The 21,684-nt window shown below is 45.1% G+C and overlaps 1 protein-coding gene across 7 annotated transcripts in view; it reads right to left on the bottom strand.

Annotated features, from left to right (window-relative positions):
- Positions 1 to 21,684, bottom strand: part of RERE (arginine-glutamic acid dipeptide repeats) — a 442,889-nt gene that overhangs the window by 196,055 nt on the left and 225,150 nt on the right. For all 7 annotated transcript variants that reach the window (XM_070079330.1, XM_070079333.1, XM_051858113.2 and 4 more), the window contains 2 exons: positions 7,534 to 7,639; positions 4,489 to 4,585 (listed from right to left, as the gene is read on the bottom strand). In XM_070079330.1, the coding sequence (XP_069935431.1) occupies positions 4,489 to 4,585; positions 7,534 to 7,639 (203 nt within the window). The remainder of the gene's footprint in view (positions 1 to 4,488; positions 4,586 to 7,533; positions 7,640 to 21,684) is intronic.

Genomic DNA, 21,684 nt, shown 5'->3' with positions numbered 1-21,684 from the left:
TAGCGTGAAAGACGGGGAGTAAGAGGCCACTCTCAGTAAAGCCGGCATCCCATAACAGATGCCTGTTTAAGTCCAGGCCCCATTTCTGACCCAGCATTCTGCTAATGCGCCTGGGAAGGCAACCGAAGATCTCCACATGCAAGACCCCGGTGCAGGTCCAGGGTCCTGGCTTTTGGCTGGCCCAGATGTGGCTGTTGGTGTCATTTGGGAAGTGAACCAGCGGTTGGAAGAGCTCTCTGTCTCTGTCTCTTCCTCTGCCACTGCCTTTTGAATAAATAAATCTTGAAAAAGAACAAAGAAAAAGGAAGAACCACAGGGGTAAGGGAAAGCCAAGGCCAGAGAGTCAAAAGCAGCAGCACAGCAGTCCACGCTGAACCCAGCACATTCTTCAGCAACTGCGAAGGTTTCCCAGGCTCTTCTGGAAACAAACACGGCTTAGGAGGGAAAAGCTACAAAGAGGCTGAAGAGGAACTCTGGTGTCCTTTTGGTTTCTAACAGTTAAAGGACAAAATTCCCTCTCCTTTATAATCCAACTCTGGCACCAGTGTGAAAGAAAAACTTACACACTGGCTTCCTCCTGAGTGAATGGAATGGCCAGAGACCCCTCAGAGTTACCGTGGGCAGAGACCCTGGCAGCAGCGCCCCCGAGTTCCGAGGAGAGTGGCACTAAGTCCTAGCATCACCACTCCTCCTGTGTTCCCCACAGTCGCTCATCACAGTCGTCTGACTCCCTTTCATGTGCCCACAGACTTCCTTCCTTGTGCCTCTCAAAATGGAATTTATTTTGCAGTACAGCTCTATATCTACAAAGAAAAAAAAAAAAAAAAACCTGTGGATAAACTGGAAGAAAGAGTTAAATCTTAATCTTCCATCCCAGCTAAAATACACCCCAATTTTCTCAGTTAATGTAACCTAGTGTTGCTGAAGAGAAGAGATTGCTGGGGCAGTGCCATTCCCTTCTGTTTTACGGGACGCGATCTCACAGACAATCAAAGCTGCTCTCAGGGAGCGCACACTGCTGCTGGGAAGGCACTGGGGTCTCGAAGCAACAGCCACAAAGACAGACGAACATCAGAGGCCGGCGCGTGTCAGCAGGGCAGCATCTACATGGAGCACCTGTGAGGCCAGACCGCTCAGTAAGTGGCCACCTCTCATGTCTTGTCTTTGAAAAGGCCTCAGTATTGAGTTACAAAACAGATGCTGTATTTGAAGCTAACAAAATCAAATTTAAGATGAAGGGGTTATAAAATAGCCTCCACTTTTTATGACTACTTTACAGAAAATATCACAGGAAGAAAACAAACAACTGAGGGTTCTGGTCACATGCCCAGTAAAAAGCCGTGCAGCTGCAGGGGCAGGGGCAGGACAGGGACTCGCACAGCTGCACACCTCCAGAGAGCCCTTCAGCACAAACCGAGGGTCCACCCATCCGGGTCCCTGCACGGCACGGACTGCCTGGCTCTCATGAAAACGCCAACACAAGAAAACGCTCACCCTCTAAACTGGGACAGCAGAGATGAATATTGGAACGCTTTCATTTTCAGTAATTATGTCAGAACATGATGAACAACCAGTTCTCTCTCTTACATACTTATCTGTCTAACTAGAACTCTAAAATTTACCTCAGCCAATGAGACAAGACAGAAAGAAGAAGAAAAGAACATGTGAAGCAGAATAAGAAATACTTCCAGGATCAACTCACTCGTTTAGCTACCAACTTAAGTGTCCTTTCAATCTAGACAACATTCCGTTAATTTGCTTTGTTCAACAAGCTTAAGATTGCAGAGCCACCTCCAGAAGTCATACAAATTCCAAGTTCATGAAACACCACAGTAATTCTCCAAATTTACCTAAAGTTCTATAAGAACTCAAATCTCATCACAACAGGGGTCTACAAGCCACTGCCAGCAAGTCAAGCCCAGCCCACTACCTATTCTCTAATGGCCTAGAAATAGTTGCTACATTTTTAAATGGCTGAAAAATGAAATCAAAAGAATATTTCTCAATATGTGAAAATTAAATGAAATTCAAATTTTAGTAGCGAATAAATAAAGTTTAAGTGGAGCACAGCCACCTACTTTTCATGTTATCTCGGCTTTTGCATTTCAATGGCTGAGCTGAGTGACTGCAACAGAGACCATATGAAATATTATCGGGGCAGGGCTGCAGACCAGAGGGTTAAAGCCCCTGCCTGCAGTGCCAGCATCCCATATGGGCACCAGTTTGAGACCTGGCTGTTCCACTTCGGATCCAGCTCTCTGCTATGGCCTGGGAAAGCAGTAGAAGATGGTCCCTGCACCCATGTGGGGGACCCAGAAGAAGCTCCTGGCTTTGGATCAGCACAGCTCTGGCCAGAAGATCTCTCTCTCTCTTTCTCTCTGTAATTCTGTCCTTAAAATAAATAAATCTTTTTTTTTTAAGTTTGCCAAAACCTCCACTGCATTAGAAGTTATCACTAATTTTCCTTAAAATAACAGGCTTTAGCTACATAGTTTTACACAAAACACTCCAGATGGTTTTACTGAACATCATCTAAGTTCTACAACAGAGAAAGTATTTTATCACACTATACATAAGCCAAAAGCCAGCAAATCCAAATGACTTTTTGTTAAACCATATTCTCTAACAAAGAAAGTAGTGAATTCACTCCTTTATTTATCACTTTGTGCAAGAAATGCATTTTAAGAATATTAGCTGATGGGGCCAGTATTGTGACATAACAAGTAAAGCCGCCGCTTGTGACACTGGCATCCCTTACGGGCTTGGGTCTCAGTCCCACTGCTCCACTTCCAATCCAGCTCTCTGCTAATGGCGTGGGAAAGCAGGGGAAGCTGGCCCAAGTGCTTGAGTCCCTGCCACCCACATAGGAGACTGGGAAGAAGCTCCTGGCTCCTGGATTTGGTCTGACCCAGCCCCGGTTGTTACAGCCATCTGGGAGTGAACCAGCGGATGGATGATCCCTCTTTGTTTTTAACTCTGCCTTTCAGATAAATAAAACTTTTAAAAAAAAAAAAGTTGTTGGTACCAGCATTGTGTGTAGCAGGTAAAGCCACGCCTATGACACGAGCATCCCATGTGGGCAACAGCTCACATTCCGGCTGCTCCACTTCCCATGCAGCTCCCTGCTGTGGCCTGGAAAAGCAGCAGCAGATGGCCCAAGTGTCTGGGCCCTGCACCCACACAGGAGGCCACAAGTTCTGGTTCCTGACTCTGGCCTGACCCAGCCCAGCCCTGGCCATTGCAGCCATTTGGGAAGTAAACCAGCAGAGGGAAGTTCTCTCTCTGTTTCTGTCTCTCTCTCTCTCTCGTTCTGTAACTCTTTCAAATAAATAAATAAATCTGTTTTTTAAAAAGAATACTTCCTATGCAGTTAAAGTCTGCCATGTGCACATAACGTACCGTACGTATGAGCAGCCTCATCTTGGGAGGGACAGGAAATACAAAAGGAAGCAAAGCGGTGGCCTCATTTGGGCATCATGACCTAAGACACTAAGACTGGCTGCAGTGTCTTCTGCCTTAGAACCAAATCATCAGCTCAGTCTCCCCACCCTCCCTGCCAGCACTCAGGCTTGTTTGGAGGAAAATTTTCATCAAAGGAAACAAAAAGAACCGTTCAACGAAAATTGCACCAAACCTTCCTGAATTCTTTCTTAACTACATGCTGCCAATTCTGCTTCATTCTCTTCCGTCTCTTTCTCAGAGGCAGGGCCGCATCTTCAGGGAATAACTGCTGTGGTGCAGCCAGCTAAGCTGCTGCTTGCGACACCAGCATCCCACATCTGGATACAGGTTCCAGTCCCAGCTGCTCTGCCCCGATCCAGCTTTCTGCTGATTGCACCTGGTTAAGCTGCCGCCTATAACACTGGCTCCCCATGCGAGTACCTGTTCAAGTCCTGCTACTCCACTTCAAGTTTAGCTAACACACCAGGGAAGACAGCAGAAGACGGCATGAGTTCTCCGGCCCCTACCACCCACGTGGTATCCCAGGATGGAGTTGCCAGCTCCTGGTTGTGGCCTGGCCCAGATCTGGCTGTTGTGCCATTTAGGGAACAAACCAGCAGGTGGAAGCTCTCTATCTATGTGTGTCTGTGTCTGTGTCTCGCCCTCTCTTAATGTTGTTCTGCTTTTCAGATAAATAAATAAATCTTTAAAAAAGAAAAGGTAAACTACAGGCCAACAAAGCACTCCACCTTAAATACTTTAGTCAACAATACCAGGAAAATGATTTTCAAGGAAATAAAGATACAATAATACAAAAAGCACATAAGAAAAGACTGGGTGAAAAAAAAACCCAGAGGTAGATAGATTAATGAAGATACAAGCAATCTATGCAATCTCAATAATGCAAATCCGACACAGTGAATATAACCTTTCCAAGACTGTGAGAGCAGTCTGATTAACACAATGACCACCAAAGACAGGACATTGACCTTTAACCCCCACATCCAACACTTCCTTCACACCAAAGGCCGCAGCTCTGGGACTGACCTCAGGGCAGCAGCATGATATGTGTCCACGTAGTCAGAAATGAAGAGCTCCCGGTTCTTGATAACGGGGTCTGTAATGACAAGTTCTCTTCCAGAGTCTGTTAGAAAAAATATTAATGATAAATTAATTAAGGCAATTGAATTCCCCCAAACAAGCAGGAGAATTTCATAAAACTTTTCATTCACGTCCAACTCCCAGTAAAGGAAGCAAAAGAAATAACCAGCCTGGTTATTAGCACTCTAAGTGTGTGAAATAGATAAGAGAAGTTAATAGCAAAGATAATAAGAAAAAGTATGTATCAACTGACAATGGATCTTGTAAGGTTTTTTCCCCGCTTTACTAAATTCCTCCAGTTTGCTGACATGTTAAACAAAAAAAGAAAGAAAAATGGGGTAGGCACCTGTGCAGTGGCTGACACTGCTTGGAATGCCCACATTCTATTTCATAATGTCTGGGTTTAAGTACCAGCTCCACTTCTAATTGCAGCTTCCTGCTAATGCACACCTGGAAGGCACCAGGTGATGGCTCAATTACTAAGGTTCCTGTCACCCACATGGAGACCTCAATTGAGTTTGAGCTCCTGGCTTCAGCCTGGCATTTGGGCAATGAACCCTAATTTCTCTCTCTGTGTGTGTCTTCCAAATAAATAATTTTTAACACAGAAGGAGCCAGCATTGTTGCTAAGTGGGTAAAACCACTGCCTGAGATGCCAGCATCCTATATAGGCACCAATTTGAGTCATGGTTGCTCCACTTTCAATCCAGCTCCCTGCTAATGCACCTGGGAATGCAATGGAAGATGGCCCAAGTTCATGGGCAGCTGCACCCACGTGAGAGACCCGGAGGAAGCTCCTGGCTCTGGACTGGCCCAGCTCCGCCCATTGCGGCCATTTGGGGATTTGGGGTGTGAACCAGCAGATGGAAGACCTCGCTCGCTCTCTTTTTTTTTTTTTTTTTTTTTTTGACAGGCAGAGTGGACAGTGAGAGAGAGAGAGACAGAGAGAAAGGTCTTCCTTTTGCCGTTGGTTCACCCTCCAATGGCCGCCGCAGCCGGTGCACTGCGGCCGGCGCACTGCGCTAATCCGATGGCAGGAGCCAGGAGCCAGGAGCCAGGTGCTTTTCCTGGTCTCCCATGGGGTGTAGGGCCCAAGCACCTGGGCCATCCTCCACTGCACTCCCTGGCCACAGCAGAGAGCTGGCCTGGAAGAGGGGCAACCGGGACAGAATCCGGCGCCCCGACCAGGACTAGAACCCGGTGTGCCGGCGCCGCTAGGCGGAGGATTAGCCTAGTGAGCCGCCGCGCCGGCCCTCTCTCTCTCTCTGCTCCTCTGTAACTCTGCCTTTCAAATAAATAAATAAGTCTTAAATAAAGAAAAAATAGAGAAGAAGAAGAAACAGTCACATCCCATTAACTTGTCAACTACTAAATTAGCTTGTCCACTTAATTTTCTATCACTTAGTATTCCAAAATGGATGGAAACCACACACTAATCAGTTGAAAAGAACTACCAAATCAATATTTTTAACAAGAAACCATAATTTAACTAATATAAGTTTTCAGAGTTTCAAAGAAGAAGAAGAAAAAACTAGTGGGGCCGCAATGTGGCACAGCGGTACAGCTGCCATCTGCATTGCCAGCATTATACATGGGGACCAGTTGGAGTCCTGGTTGCTCCACCTGCAATCCAGTTCCCTGCTAATGCACCTGGGAAAGCAGTGGAAAATGGTCCAAGTCTGGGCCTCTGTATCCATGTGGGAGACCCAGAAGAAGCTCCTGGCTCCTGGCTCCAGCCTGGCCCTGGGCTAGCTCTAGCTCCAGCAGCCATTTGGGGAGTGAACCAGTGGATGGAAGTCTCTCTCTCTGTCTCTTCCTCTCACCCTCCATAACTCTTTCAAATAAATACATAATTAAATCTTGAAACTGCTGGCATTTGTTAAACTCAGAACTTCCTAGAAAGAGCAGTGCCAAGGAGTAGGAGGAACACAGGCGTCAGGGCTGGAGGCTCCCTGGGCCCTACAAGCTGTGCACCTGTGTGCACTGGACACTTCTCTTATCACTTCCAAGCATCACTTTCCTCACCTGGAACTGGGGGTGACAAATTCACCTTATGTGACCAATGAACGACGTTGGGGGTCAATTAGTAGGAAGCCTAGCACCTCATGAAAGTCAAGGTTCTGCAGGCCCTTATGCACCCGTACAAGCCCCCTACACATTTTGTGGACACAGCTCAGTTTAGTTACGAACTAAACTGTAGCACCAGCAGAGAACAGCCAGCTGCCCAGAACCGCCTTCCTGGTGTCCGGAAATAGGGATCAAGATGAATTCCGACTACCCTGAACACAGAGCAGCTCAGTAATACAGATCTCTATTCCTAGAGAGCCGGGAACAGGATTTGCTTGTCAGCAGGTGAAAAACAGGAATTTAAAAACTCCCAATCACCGTCATTTCTAAGGACTCCCTATCTCCATTCCCAAGATTAAGGGGAAGATGCTCCCAGCACATGCTCAGAGGTTTAACTTAAAAATAGCGATAATAATAATACTTGGGGAAAGCAGTAACATCCAGAGGCAATCTTACTTACTAAAATCTCTTTCAGAGTAAACTTTTCATAAAAATCACCTCCTTTTTTAAAATACTTACTCATTTATTTGAAAGGCAGAGTTACAAAGAGACAGAAGGAGAGAGACAGAGAGAGAGGACTTCCATCCGCTGGTTCACTTCCCAAATGGCAGAAATGCCCAGGGGCTGGGCCGGTTTGAAGTCAGGAGCCAGGAACTTTATCCAGGTCTCCCACGTAGGTGCAGGGGCCCAGGGACCTGGGCCATTCTCCACTGCTTTCCTAGGTGCATTAGCAGGGAACTGGATCAGAAGTGGAGCAGCTGCGACTGGAATCAGAGCCCATATGGGATGCCAGCACTGCAGGCTGTGGCTTTAACCTGCTGCCCCACAGCGTCGGCCCCAGTCATCTCCATTTAAAGAATGGTTTTAGAAAGAACTTGACCCAAAGCTAAGCACATAAGACTCAAATCAGAAGGATATATTTACCATTTTCATTATGTCGATCCTGAACCAAATGCTGATACACAGAATCTGGAACTTCAGACTGACGGTAGTACCATTTGACGTTCATGAGTAGGTGGTCCCTCTTACTCTGCAAAGGAAAATCTAACAGCATTAGGAACAGGATTTCAGGTGCCCACAGTGCACATCATACCTGTGATCAAAGCCCCTGGAAACAGGTGGACAGGCAGATAGGGAGATGCACACCTACCACCAGGGCCACAGCAGTCATAGGTCAATGCCGAGGTCAGATTTGGGTTTTTGCTTGTTTTTTGTTTTGTTTTGTTTTGATTTGTATCCCAGCCATAGCACCACTTTGACTCTAACCCCTCAAAGCTGCCCGTTTCAGGAAACAAGGGAAATCAGTCTTGATTATATCTCCCTAATTTCATTAACTAATTCATTTAATATTACACTTTTACTTAACAATATATAATGTTACATGACTACATCCTTAATCATGTTGGCAAATATTCACAATTGCTATCAGCACATTATCAAGGCTCATTAAGGGCAACAAGCTAGGAAGAACTCACCCAGCAAGCCCTGGCAGTCATCCCCCCCCCCCCCCCGGTCTGCCGTGTCACCCACACAGAGCCTGAGTCTCCCTCCACTTCGGAGCCACAAACCTCTGCAGGTATTGCTGCGTATCAGACTAACAGGCAGACCAGGGGTGAAGGTGCTCACACCCACAGAGCAGGAGCCGCCTTCCTGACCTCAAGGCTCCAGAGCATGGAACAGCCTGCATACGATTATTTCTAAATAATGAAGAGTTCTGTGTTGAGCAAGGTCCTATAAAAGTTTGTAGGACACTTAACCATGGAACCACTAATAAACTTAATTTTGTGCTAGCTCATTAAAGAACAGGGGATCAAACTTTGCCCTTCCACGTATTTGAAGGCTACGTGGCAACAGCTTGAGGCAGGCTTCTTTGTGCTTATTCATGAAACAGCTCAACAGGAAGTGCATTAAGGTATCCCATGAACTTTCCTTTTTTCATTTCTGATTTTTTTATTTATTTATACAGATTTCACATATTCAGATTTAAGCATATAATGATACTTTCCACCTTGCTACCCACTCTCCCTCCGTCCCTCACTCACACTCCCTTTTCTTTCTTGCTTTCTAAAATACTTTTCAAACCCAAATGGGGGCCTTAACAGGCACACCCCAAGTGAATGCAATTCCACTCCCCTGTGCAGCCTTTACCTCCTCCCTCATGAGCCTATTGCTAGTTCTCATTTCCATGGATGAGAGCTAAAATTCAAGAAATGTCTCATGTTTATAAAGAAGACTGCCAACTATTAAAATATGTCAAAAGAGGCTTAATAATGAAAGAAAACCCTCCCTCCCTGCATTGAGAAGTCCTTAATACAAGTACAGTTAGCACAGAAAACCAGGAAGGCTCCCGAACTCTTTACTGAAATATTTAGGCCATTTAAAGACCCAGAGTAAACATCGCTATTCCAAAGTAAATATCTTGAACACATCAAGATTCTTACTTTGCAACTATCTCAAACAGATACACCAACAAGGACTGCACATCATCGCTGGTTTGACTAAAACAGGCTATGGACAGGGGTAGTCCTACATGCCAGTCCTCTTTAGTGTGTATCCATTTTTCTTGAGTGCAATGACAAAGTTTTATCTACACTATTGATGCTTCAGATGCAAAAAAAAAGAAGAAAAACCAGTGTGTGACATCAAATAAATGCTATATGTACAAGTTTAAAGAAAGGAGTGATTACTTTCAGCAATGACTGTTAGGGAGGAGGTAACATCGCACCTGGGGGAACATAGCAGACTTCAACAGATTATTTCTAGGCACAGGATACTCAAGAAAAACATAAAGACAGTCAGGATAGAAGACATATCCAGATCCACAGGGCGCACCTGCACACAGCACAAGAACACAACCTGGGCAACTCTAAGAAGAATCCAAGTCTTGACTACAGCCTGGCCTTTGGTGAGCTCGCAGGGCAAGCCAGGTCTTCTAACAACACTGCTGGCCAAATGCACCGGCCTCGTGGTCCGGAACAGTACACGGGACAAAGCAGCTGGATGGGCAGAAGACTAGAATATGCCAGCCTAAAATGGGCCTCTGGGGCATAAGGGTTATTTTACCAAGAGCTTAGAAAGGTAGAAGGTAAATTGTTTTTTCAGCCAATACAAAAGCTACAGTTTCTTCCCTGGGCAGGATGCTGAACAGCAGGGCCAGGAGGAGCTCACCCACACACAGAGTTGCAAAGGGAACAGAGCCTGTGGGCAGAACTTGCAACGCCTCGTACACACTTTCTCCAGTCCCTCACAAAGCCGGTGCTGTGCTGACGGGTCAGGCCTGCGCGCTGTCAGAAGTTCATCAACACCCCTGACCTTACACTGTCACCCCTGCTCTGCTGGTGGCAACCAAACTCTTCCCTAAACATTGCCCAATGTCCCCAGTTGAAAACCACTAGTCTAAAAGTTTTCCATTTTGTGTTGTTTGTCAAAGGAAATCAAAGAACAGTCCCAATAAAACGTGGCTCGAGCACTGGAGAGCAGGGAATGCTGGCCGCTGGAAAGCCGTGACCGGTCCAGCCCCAGCCGTGCCAGGGTCCAGCCGCAGGACTCTGGGCTCGTCCTGAGATTCTGACAATCTCCTGTCCTGGAAGTCGAGGGCACTGAAACCTACCGAAAAGAACTAAAGAATTTAAAGACACAAAGCACACAGACCTCAGAAATAATCCAAGAAACAGTCTACCCTCTGTTAGTGAGTGAGTGAGTGATCGTAGCCAGTATTTCACAGAAAAAGTTCAAGAACTTGGCTGGGAATGACAGGAAGTATTTCTTCACCAGGACAGAGCTTTCTGTGAGGGAAGACAGAGATCTGTGTCGATGAGCTGGGAACAGGTGCTTCAACGATTACCCAGGACAACACATGCGAATTCGGATGTTAGTCCAGGCAACAATGTCCTAACATCTATACACCCATGTAGTTCTGCAACACATTTAAAACGTCCAAAAACCTGAACGGTAACAGAAATACATTTTCAGTCCATTAAGTGGCAGCTGTACAATGTCTATTTATCAGAACCAAGCCAGAAATTCCGGCAGCCTTTAGAGGTTTGATGCATCTACATTATCTTCTGGCTCAGGTGCCCCCACTGATTGCACACACAAATTCTCTGGTTTACTTGTACAAGGTTTCTGACTCCTAATTAAAGGCAACTTTAAGGAAGACTCAATTTCCCAATGCGGTACCACCCAACAACCAGGGAGTGGCAGCATTGCGTTAAAAAAGAACTCAGAAGCTTAATTCCACAGATAAAGCACACAAAGGCAGTGTGAAGTAAACAAAGCTGAGCCCACTTAAGTAACTGTGAAAGGCACAATGTTTCTAAACAGGCAGGTAATTTGATTAACAACCAAACATCTACAAAGGGACTCAGTAGACTGTTTCCTGGGGTGCTGAAGTCAGATAAGCCAGGGCTGCAGTTCTGCCTACAACCAGCAGTTACTCAGTGACCTTAGTGGAGTCACCTGGCCCCCTGAAATGCGAATGCACAGAATAAAATGGTGTCTTTATGTCTAGATTTCTTCCCCCAGATAAAACCTGATGTGTGAGAATTCCTTTTTTTTTTTTTTTAAATAAAAGATTCATCTGAGGGGCTGGAGCTGTGGTTCAGTGGGTTAATGCCCTGGCCTGAAGCGCAGGCATCCCATATGGGAGCCGGTTTGAGACCCGAGACCCGAGACCCGGCTGCTCCACTTCCAATCCAGCTCTCTGCTGTGGTCTGGGAGAGCAGCAGAAGATGGCTCAAGTCCTTGGGTCCTGCACCCTCGTGGGCGATCCAGGAGAAGCTCCTGGATCCTGGCTTCGGATCAGCGCAGCTCTGGCCATTGCAGCCAACTGGGGAGTAAACCTTTGGAAAGAAGACTTCTCTCCCTCTCTCTGCCTCTCCTCTTTCTGTGTAACTCTGACTTTCAAATAAATAAATAAATCTTTAAAAAAATTAAAAGATTTATCTGAAAGGCAGAGAGAGAAAGAGGAAGGGAGAGAAGGGGGAAGAGACACACAGAGAGAGGGAGGGAGGGAAGGAGGAAGGGAGGGCAAGGGGAGAGAGCAGTGAGGAGGAGGGAGAAGGCAGGAGAGAGGAAGAGACCTTCTATCTTCTGGTTCACTCTCCAATGGCTCCAACAGCAAGGTCTAAGCCAGGCTGACGCCAGGAACTTAGAATTCCACTCTGGTCTCCCTTGTGTCCCAAGTATTTGGCACATCTTCCACTGCCTTCCAGGCACATTAGCAATGACACTCCAATATGAGATACAAGTGGAGGCTCAACCCGCTGTCCCACAACATCAGGACCCTTGTTGAGTTTTCTACAGCTGCACAGAAGCAGTTGTCTAACATCATCATACTAAAGGTTTACAGATTAAAAAGTTGTCTTCAAGGGCACGGAGTTATTACAGCCAAGGGGAGCAGAGAGTATGGGCTCTCCCAGTAAACGTTCCCAAAGCCACCTCCGTCACACAGGTGTAGGAAATCTTGTAATTCTTACAACTCAGTAGCCTAAAACTCTGCTCAAAATCACAGAAAATTAAAGCCAGAAATAAACTTAAGGAACATTTGATTTCAACCAACCTGCCAGGTTTGAATCTTGGCTTTGCAAATTATGAAACTGTGTGACTTCAATACCAGTACCAAGAGGTCAGGGAGAAAGCTGAAATGACGACTCCACAGTCTCAATCTCAGTCTCAGTCCCCCCCCCCCCCGCATCTCTGTATCCGTCTCTCACCCCCTCCCCAACTGCTTCTCCCCTCCCTCAACTAAAAAGAAAGTAAAGGATTCTGGAAATACCCTGCAAATAATCACACTATCAGGTACACTATGCTACATGTACTGAGTCATTAACTAGACAGTTTATCTCCTTTTCAGAGTGTGCAGTGAGAACAAGGACATTTCTTACTACCACTGAGTAAACAAAACTTTCACTCTTGTTTGGTCTTAGAACACGTTCTTCCAATAGCCTGTTACATTCAGTGTTCAGCCAGGCCCGAAGGATCCCAAGCCTGTGGGAGCCCCTCTCAGCACCACTGTCAATGGTGACTGACTGACCGACCTGTGGAAGAGCCGTGACTGAGGCACACCTCCCTTCTCCTGGTCAAACCACCAGTTTCCAACATACTTCAAGACAAAATTAAATGGGGCACAGAATCTTGTGAGAGGTGACTGGACATTTATTGGAATTTCCAAATAGTAGGATCCAGGTGCTACCAAGGACCCTATTTAGAAGTAGTTAGAAGTAGCATAATTAATCCTTCTTTAAAATTATTTCTTTCATTTGAAAGGCAGAGATTGAGAGAAACAGGCAGAGAGAGAGAGAGAGAGATCACCCATCCATTGACTCACTTCCCAAATGCACAAACAGTAGGAGTTGAAACAGGAGGCAAAAATTCGATCTGGGTTTCTAATGTGAGTGCCAGAGACCCAACTACTACATCATCTGCTGTCTCCAAGGGTGCACATTAGCAGAAAGCTGGAACCAGGAGCAACCAGGACCCCAACCCAGGCGCACTCTGATATGGGACATGGGGCTCCTAAATCATACCTTAACTGTTACACCAAACACCTGCCTTTCACTACTTTTACTTTCTAAGATTTACTTATTGATTTGAAAGGCAGAATGACAGAGGAGGACCGAAGGGGAGGAGGGAGAGATGTCTTCCATCCACAGGCTTACTCCCCAAATGCCCACAAGTGCCCAGGGCTGGGCCAGGACACAGCCAGGAACCAGAACTCCAGCCAGGTCTCCTACACAGATGGCAGGAACCCAACTCACCTGCTACCTCCCAGGTGCATTGGCAGAAACCTAGATCAGAAGTGAAGATGGGATTCCATTCCATGCACTCTAAATATGGAATGCAGGCACCCCAAGTGGTAGCTTAACCTCTCTGACCTGGTCCCCTTCAATTCCTTCGCAAAGAAAAATTTGTAGATAAGAAGAACCACAAAAACACACCTTTTCCATCTGACTAAGCTGCTTACTGCTTTAGCACTGGAATTAAGGTGACAAGCTCATTTTCTTTTTCTTTTCTTTCTTTCTTTCTTTTTTTTTTTTTTTTTTTGACAGGCAGACAGTGAGAGAGAGAGAGAAAGGTCTTCCTTTTCTGTTGGTTCACCCCCAAAATGGCCGCTACAGCCGGCGCACCGCGCTGATCCGAAGCCAGGAGCCAGGTGCTTCCTCCTGGTCTCCCATGTGGGTGCAGGGCCCAAGCACTTGGGCCATCCTCCACTGCCCTCCTGGACCACAGCAGAGAGCTGGCCTGGAAGAGGAGCAACCGGGACAGAATCCGGTGCCCTGACTGGGACTAGAACCCGGGGTGCCGGCGCCGCAAGAGGAGGATTAGCCTAGTGAGCCGCGGCGCCAGCCGACAAGTTCATTTTCAAAACCTGAGAGTGACACTCAAGCCAGACTTTCCAGAAGATTACATCAGCACCTGGTCTGTGTAAGATTTAAATCACATTGGATCATACGCTGAAGCATTAAGACTTAACTCTAGGAGGACAGGTGACTTTCTTATATTTTTAGCCAAGATGTACAAATGACTGGTTACATAAAATTCCCCCAGAAGTATGATGCAATGCATAAGGCACTGAAACCCAAGGCTTCGATGACCAGAAATAATTTCAATAACACTGTTTCTTGATGTCTTTGTTTAAAAAAAAAAAAAACCTCATCTTTTGTTTAATTATTTTTACAGTTAAAGTGGACAAAAGTAAACCAATATTTTGATAGGACCCAAACATACATGAAAACGAAATCATCTCTCAACCACTAACTAAGCAATCAAAACTCATTAAGGCATTTTCTTTGTGGGTTACATTGCAGATGAACACTAAAGTTTTCAGACAACTAATTCTTGTTTTCATGCAGATTTTTTGTTCTTTGCTTTGCTTTGTTTTGTTTTCAGTGAAGTGACCAAAACTAAGTACTGCTGTAGTTGTGGCAAAAAATTTCTACTTCTTGGCCTCCCCTGTAACCTACGAGGGAACTTCTACTGTCTATGTTGCACCCAGATCGATTAGGCACTATGTAAGGGAGGATGCTGCACAGGGAAACAGACGTCCTGAAATCAAGACCAGTTCTGTAACTGCTCACATCAGTCCACATGCACATCACCTCCACCGGGATGGTTACTGCTAGGGCAGTGCTCCTATCTGTGTAGGGGGAGGAGGGGGAGTTTGGTTCCAGGGGAGTAGGTGGTGAGGGCAAGGCCAAGCTGTCAGTGTGGCCAGGTGCTGTGGGAGCCCAGGCAGAACAAAGGAGCAGACAAAAGGTGAATTAGCTCTCTCTACACCTAGCTGGACACAACTGCAGGCCTCCAGCCTCCTGCATGCAGTGGACTGAGAGGGACACCATCTGCTTCTCTGGTCCCTGGTTCTCCAGCCTGTAGACAGCCAAGGAAGGGACTGCTAAGTCTCCTTAATCAAGTGTGCCAGTTCCCTTGCAAGTAGCTGTGTGTACATACATGTGAGAAGCATACTGCAAAAAGTTCATGGGACATACAGAGTTTATTTTGGCACAAAAATGTTGTAATTCGTACAGTTTTTCCTAATATGTGTTTTGCATGAACTTTTTAAAGATACCCCCCCACACACACCGCGTGCATGGATTTCACATTTTTTGCACCTTTTTTGCTTATTTTTTATTCCATTTTCCATAAACTTTTTGAAGTGCTCCATATACACCTGCTATTGGTTCTGTCTCTCTGAAGAACCTTAACTAATACACTGATAAAAATGCTGAACATCAAATTCAGGCTTTCAAAGGCCTCCAAGTTAATGTTTGAATCATTTTAGCAAGAAGAAATTTCAAAGATAGCGTGCTTTACAATTCTGAAACCTGCTGAAAAGACCCAAAATGAATCCCTTCCTAAACACCAGCATTCTTTCAAGCAGCTGTGGTTATATCAAATAAACACACCCACAAATCTACTTGATCCAAAGGATTTCCCCCACAGAGGATGAGAAGACAGCTGTTTGTAGACTGCACAGCTAAGAAATTGCAAAATGTCTCTTAATCCTCAATAAAACTCAAACATTCCATTGTATTTCACTCTTTAAAAAACAGAGCCCAAATATCCTAACGTTTGACATCTTTGTAACATTTTTGTTGTTGCCTGGTGATAAGAACAGCAGCAGAGGCAATGTTGCACATTTTGAGGGAGTTACTACCTCTTACACAGAACATCTGCTGAAGTTAGAGAGCCTTGGAACACCAGCGGTGGGGACAGGGGCTGAAGTGAGCAGGAAAATAAAGAAGGGGAAGTCAGCAAACAGACTCCCAAATTTCTCTAGACACTTCACAAGCTGACTTTAAGGTAACATGATCAATGCTATATTACCAATATATTTCCTATTGAAAATGCTGAAATATCTTGAAAGGTTCATTATGTCAGCACACTTTTCACAAGGGTTCTCAAACCTCTTAACTGCAGACTTCCTTGGATTACTGAAAATTACTGAGGAGCCAAAAGCACTTTTGTTTAGGTGAGCTGTATCTTACCATCATTTTCTATATTAGAAAATAAGAAAAACTGTAAAGATTTGTTTATGAGTTCATTTAAGAATAACAGTAATAAACCCGCTACATGCCCATGTTAAAATAAATTCTAATGTTTAAAGCTAAACTTGGGAGACAAGTGATCATTTTATGTTTGCAAATCTCTTACCACCTAACGTAAGAAACAGACTCTCCTTTTTGCTTGTGCCTTCCACCCGTGGAGCCAGCACACCTGGTTCACCTTGTGCAGGAGCACTGTCCACGTATCAGAGAATGAGAGGGAAAGGGCAGATGCTGTCTGGGCATCATGATGAGAACAGCCAGGCCGACCCTGCAGGCCCCTGGACCACACTTAAGAACAGTCCCAGGTCGGGATGAAGTGCACAGGCTGCACAGCTGGCTCCTTTCTGGCTCCAGTTGTTAAAATGATTTAGCCTGCTGCTTGAACAGAACCATGACTGAGAGCCGTAAAGCGCAAATTCATTCAGATGTGAGACACCAACAAAAAGCAGGAGATTTACAGGCAGAAGACTAGCCAAGTGAGCCGCAGCGCCGGTCTCAAGAAATATTGTTTTAAAGATTTGAAAGACAGAGAGAGAGAGAGAGAGAGAGAGAGAGAGAGAGAGAGACTTTCTATCCACTGGAATACCTCACAAAAGACTGCAATGGCCAGGGCTGGGCCAGGCTGAAGTTAGGAGCCAGGAGCTTCTTCTGGGTCTCTCATGTTGGTGTTGGGGTCCAAGTACTTGAGCCATCATCTACTACTTTCCCAGGCACATTAGCAGGCAGCTGGATTGGAAGTGGAACAGCCAAGACTTGAACCAGCACCCATATGGGATGTCAGCACTGCAGGCATTGGCTTTACCCACCAAAACACAGCACCGGCCAGAATATATCAAGTAATATTTAAAGTTTCATTCAAACAAGTATCAATCACTTGTCTGCATTCAGAAGAAGGTATATACTCTAAGACAGTGGTGAACCAATAATAGCAGTTGGAAATGAGTGCCCTAGGTAACTTTATTTAGCAATCTACAATTCTGGGAAACTCATTAGCCTTTTTGAAAATGAAGCTGTTTCCTAGCTGAGAAAACTGACAATATTAAACAAAATCAACTTAGACAAAAAATATTAATTCACAATACTGGATCATGCCCTTTTAGAACAATGATCATAGCTATTTTATGTGAATGTAGCAACATTCCTCCCTCTCCAGGTGGTAAGCTTTTTGTACTACTGCTTTCTGAACCAACCTGTAATTGTATACAGCTGATAACACAATAAAACAAAATAAATTTAGCAGCACAGGTACATGTAGTTTAAGGGGCCACCAGAAATGCAGGTTTAGAAATTATTAATTTAAATAAAATCAGCCTGCATAATAACAGGAATCCAACTATAGTTAGCAAATATTCTCAACTTGCCAATAAACAAATTCAAATGGTTGAGTAAGAAAAGGAAAAACCAGTAGGAACAATGAAAAATTACATTTTTTTCCTAATTTATGTAAGTCAGCCTGTCTTGTCTTCAATATCTTATTTTTTCCTCTCTCTTTTCGACTTAAACGGAAGACGGGAACCATTAATACCTGTTGGTCTATTTATAACTGCTCTGTCTACAACCATTTTTCTAACACAAACATGCCCTGATAGCTTATCTCAGTGCACAGGCCAGACAACAAAGGCCCACGCCTGGCTGAAGGGGAGAAAGGGAAAGCAGGAAGTGAGAGGCTCCGTTAATCCCAGCTCAGTGTATTCAGTGAGCTACACACTGAGCTCAGAAAACACTGCTTTAGAAGAAAGAAAGGCCAAGGGCACAGGCCCAGAGCCCCAGTTTATTTACAACGGGATAATCTTTGCCAAAAGGACCCTCACGTCCAAGCACCAAGACAACATCGACTACATACATATATATGTAAATGCTGGTTCTTTTTAAGATCTTTTACACTCTATCCAGTTTCAATAATAAATTAACTTCTGAATTTTGTTTCTTGTTTTGGCGGATTTTCAAAAATTATTGATATAATTTATGCACAATTAAATTAACGTATTTACAGTCTCAATTAGTCTCCACAAATGTATTCAGCTGTGTAACTACCGCAGCAATCGAGATGGACTCCTTCCATTACCACAGAGATGAGCTTTCAGAACCGACACCTGCTATGCTGAAAAGGCCAGTGTACCAGACACTCCCAGAAAAAACTTCTGATCTGTATTCCTTCCTCACTTAGCGCACAGAGAAGTTAACGCGGAGACAAGCAACTTTGAGTAGGCTGTGACACTTCTCTTATCCACGGCTAGAGACCACTACAAACAAGCATCCAACTCTTTAAAATTCAAATAATTTATTAGATAAAACTCCTGGTCTGAGACATAGATGGTCTCCTGAAATTCCCAGAATATAGATAAAAACTACAGTGATAACAGTACAGAAGATAAAAAAATATTTCAAGTTAATTTTAAAATCACCCAACCGGTATTTACCAAGCATCTGCTAGACAGCAGATACTGTCCTGGAGATGGTGATGGAGGGTTCACAAGGGGGGAACAGAACAACGCCCCAGCCTGCTATTCCACGGGGAAGCCCTTTGCCAGGCTTCCCAAACCACCCACTGCCATCCCAGCCCAAAAATGTCAGATGTGCTTCCAAAAAATCATCAGGAGTGAAATCTGCCACTCAGTATACAGCCCCAGACAAGCAACGTTTATTTACGCTGTTATTTAATTCCTCTGATATTATTTACCTTAAAATTAATGGTCGACCCCAAAGCACTGGACAATGGCAGCAAAAATTATGTTCTTACTCGGCTGCCACATATATAGGCAGAAAAGGGCCACACATCACGGTCACCATCTACAGAATCAAAGAAAACTCCAGTGTGCATGTCTTGCTCACTCTCTCAGCTAAGGCTAAGCCTGTCCATGAGAACTCCCTAAGGATCCTCCTACCCTATGTTTTTAAATTTTTGTTATGAAACACCTGACCTGCAGAAAGGTATAAACACACACGTAACCATGGTCCAAACATACCTACAGCCATAAAGCACTCAAGAACCCACGCAGCAGCCCGTGCCCCTCTGCTGGGCAGGCCGTTCTGCTCCCCAGACATGACCTCTACCTTGAATTCACTGTCGAACACCCTGGGTTAGTGACCCCAAGTGTGAGGGACTGCACAGGAGCGATCAACAGGAGCTAAAAATACGTAGGTTATTGTCTTCTCTGCTTTTATGGCTCCCACAAGTAACACCATACCCTTCAAGTTCTTCAATAACCTGCTCTGATCATTCAGCATTTGGCTGACATGACTCATTCCAGCCCAGTTCTGCTCATTTTAAATGACGTGCATCTTCCACATACACACACCATAACTTGTTCATAAATTTTTCTACTGATAAGATATTTGGGTCATTTCCAGTTTCCCACTGTTGCAATCATGGATGTTAAACACATTCAATTTTCCCATCCATGTCTGTGCAAGTCTGTCTAAGACACACAAACTTTTCTATTCAGATTATGTAAATTACTCTGAATGTTTGGTGCCATACCTAAATTTTCAGATGACTGGAAAACTGTTGTTATTGTGTCCTAATACCTTTTTTTTTTTTAATTCTTTATTGAGAGAGTGGACAGTGAGAGAGAGAGAGACAGAGAGAAAGGTCTTCCTTTGCCATTGGTTCACCCTCCAATGGCCGCCGCGGCCGGCACACCGCGCTGATCCAATGGCAGGAGCCAGGTGCTTCTCCTGGTCTCCCACTTGGGCCATCCTCCACTGTACTCCCTGGCCATAGCAGAGAGCTGGCCTGGAAGAGGAGCAACCGGGACAGAATCTGGCGCCCCGACCGGGACTAGAACCTGGTGTGCCGGCGCCGCAAGGCAGAGGATTAGCCTAGTGAGCTGCGGTGCCGGCCACCTTTTTTGTTTTTAAAAAGATTTATTTATTTATTTGAAAGTAAGAGTTACACAGAGAGAGAAGGAGAGGCAGAGAAAGGTCTTCCATCCTCTGGTTCACTCCCCAATAGGGTGCAACAGCCGGAGCTGTGCCAACCTGAAGCCAGGAGCCAGGAGCTTCCTCCAGGTCCCCCACTCAGGTGCAGGGGCCAAAGCACTTGGGCTACCTTCTACCACTTTCTCAGGCCATAGCAAAGAGCTGGATTGGAAGTGGAGCATCGAGGTCTCAAACAGGCGCCCATTTGGATGCCAGTGCTTCAGGCCAGGGCATTAACCTGCTGCGCCACAGCGCCAGCCCCTCCAACATACATTCTCAACAACAAACTGCAGAATAGTGTGCATAATTTGATAGCTTTTTTATTTACTTGCACGTGCACAGAGACATTGTGGAGAATACAAATGAATGCAATCACAATGATTAGCTGTGTGGCGGGAGGTTAGATGAAACGGGAACTCAAGTATATAAGCCCAGGGATAACAGGCTGGCTGTCTGTACCTTTTCACATTCTTCAGTTCTTAAATCATGCAAACTTAGTATCTATTCAAAAATATTATTTTAATGTTTGTGTTATTTAATGCTTGTGTCCCTCCCCTGCCCCCTTTCTTTCAACCCCAGTGCATTTCTGCCGATTCTGTTTTACCGAGTTCCCGTTGCAGGGGATGGCAGGCAGAACCTAACAGAGCTGGAACCAGCACCAGCCAAGCTTTTTGAGAAGAAAACTGAGCAGGCATGAGCCTATGTAATCACAGCCGTCCGTGCCAACACTCTGGTGTACATTCTCTTACACTTAAAACTTCCAAAACAGCTAACATGCTCCCAGCTGCCTTCAGGAGGGACCCACACCCTCCCTGCCCCTCTACATGCCATGACCTTTCACACGACAGCTCTCCTCAACATGTGCATCACGTTTCTGAATGGAAAAAGTCAAATTCTGTGAATATGAAACCAAGCGTCTCTTAGTGAATGTAAAATGTTCTGCTCCGTGCTATCTTATGAAACAAGCCTTCTGAGACCAAAACACAGCATTACAGATCCTCCTCATCCCGTGATACGCCAAGGAGGCCAGGCCCACACCGAAGCAAGGAGGGAGGAAGTCATTAATCAGGCGTAATTGAAAGCTCCCTGAAAGAAGGCAATGAACACAATCTCTTATCATAACATTTTTGTCTGTGTTTGCTATTCCCACAAACTCCTCTTTGATTACAGATTATGTCTTTCCAAGAAGACACTCTGGCAGCAGACTGCTGACGAAGTGCTGCTGGCAGTCCCCTCCACAGCCGCATTAGCATTTCTGCTGCTGCCCTGCACACACTGGCATTATCAATCCCACACAGCGTCGGGCACAGTCACCAGGTACCTAACTACTAAGGGCATTACAAATGTAGTGAGCTAATCTTTGGATATATGCTCTAGTAATTAAATTCCATTATGGTTTCTGCCTTTAAAACCTAAAGGCAGGCACCACAGAAATCCAGTGCCATCCACAGTACACTCACATCTGCCATGAAATGTTACTTTATTATATAGTTCACATCCAATTACTGAACACAACCAGCAAGAACATCTATCACTTACATTAAAACAAGCAGAACCCAGCAGTAGGGCTGCTGGAAGCCATCACATGTTTTAAATGGATTTCCCACCT

The sequence above is a fragment of the Oryctolagus cuniculus genome, chromosome 7 (assembly GCF_964237555.1).
Source record: "Oryctolagus cuniculus chromosome 7, mOryCun1.1, whole genome shotgun sequence".
NCBI classification, from domain to species: Eukaryota; Metazoa; Chordata; class Mammalia; order Lagomorpha; family Leporidae; genus Oryctolagus; species Oryctolagus cuniculus.
This window is presented reverse-complemented; position numbering and strand designations above follow the sequence as displayed.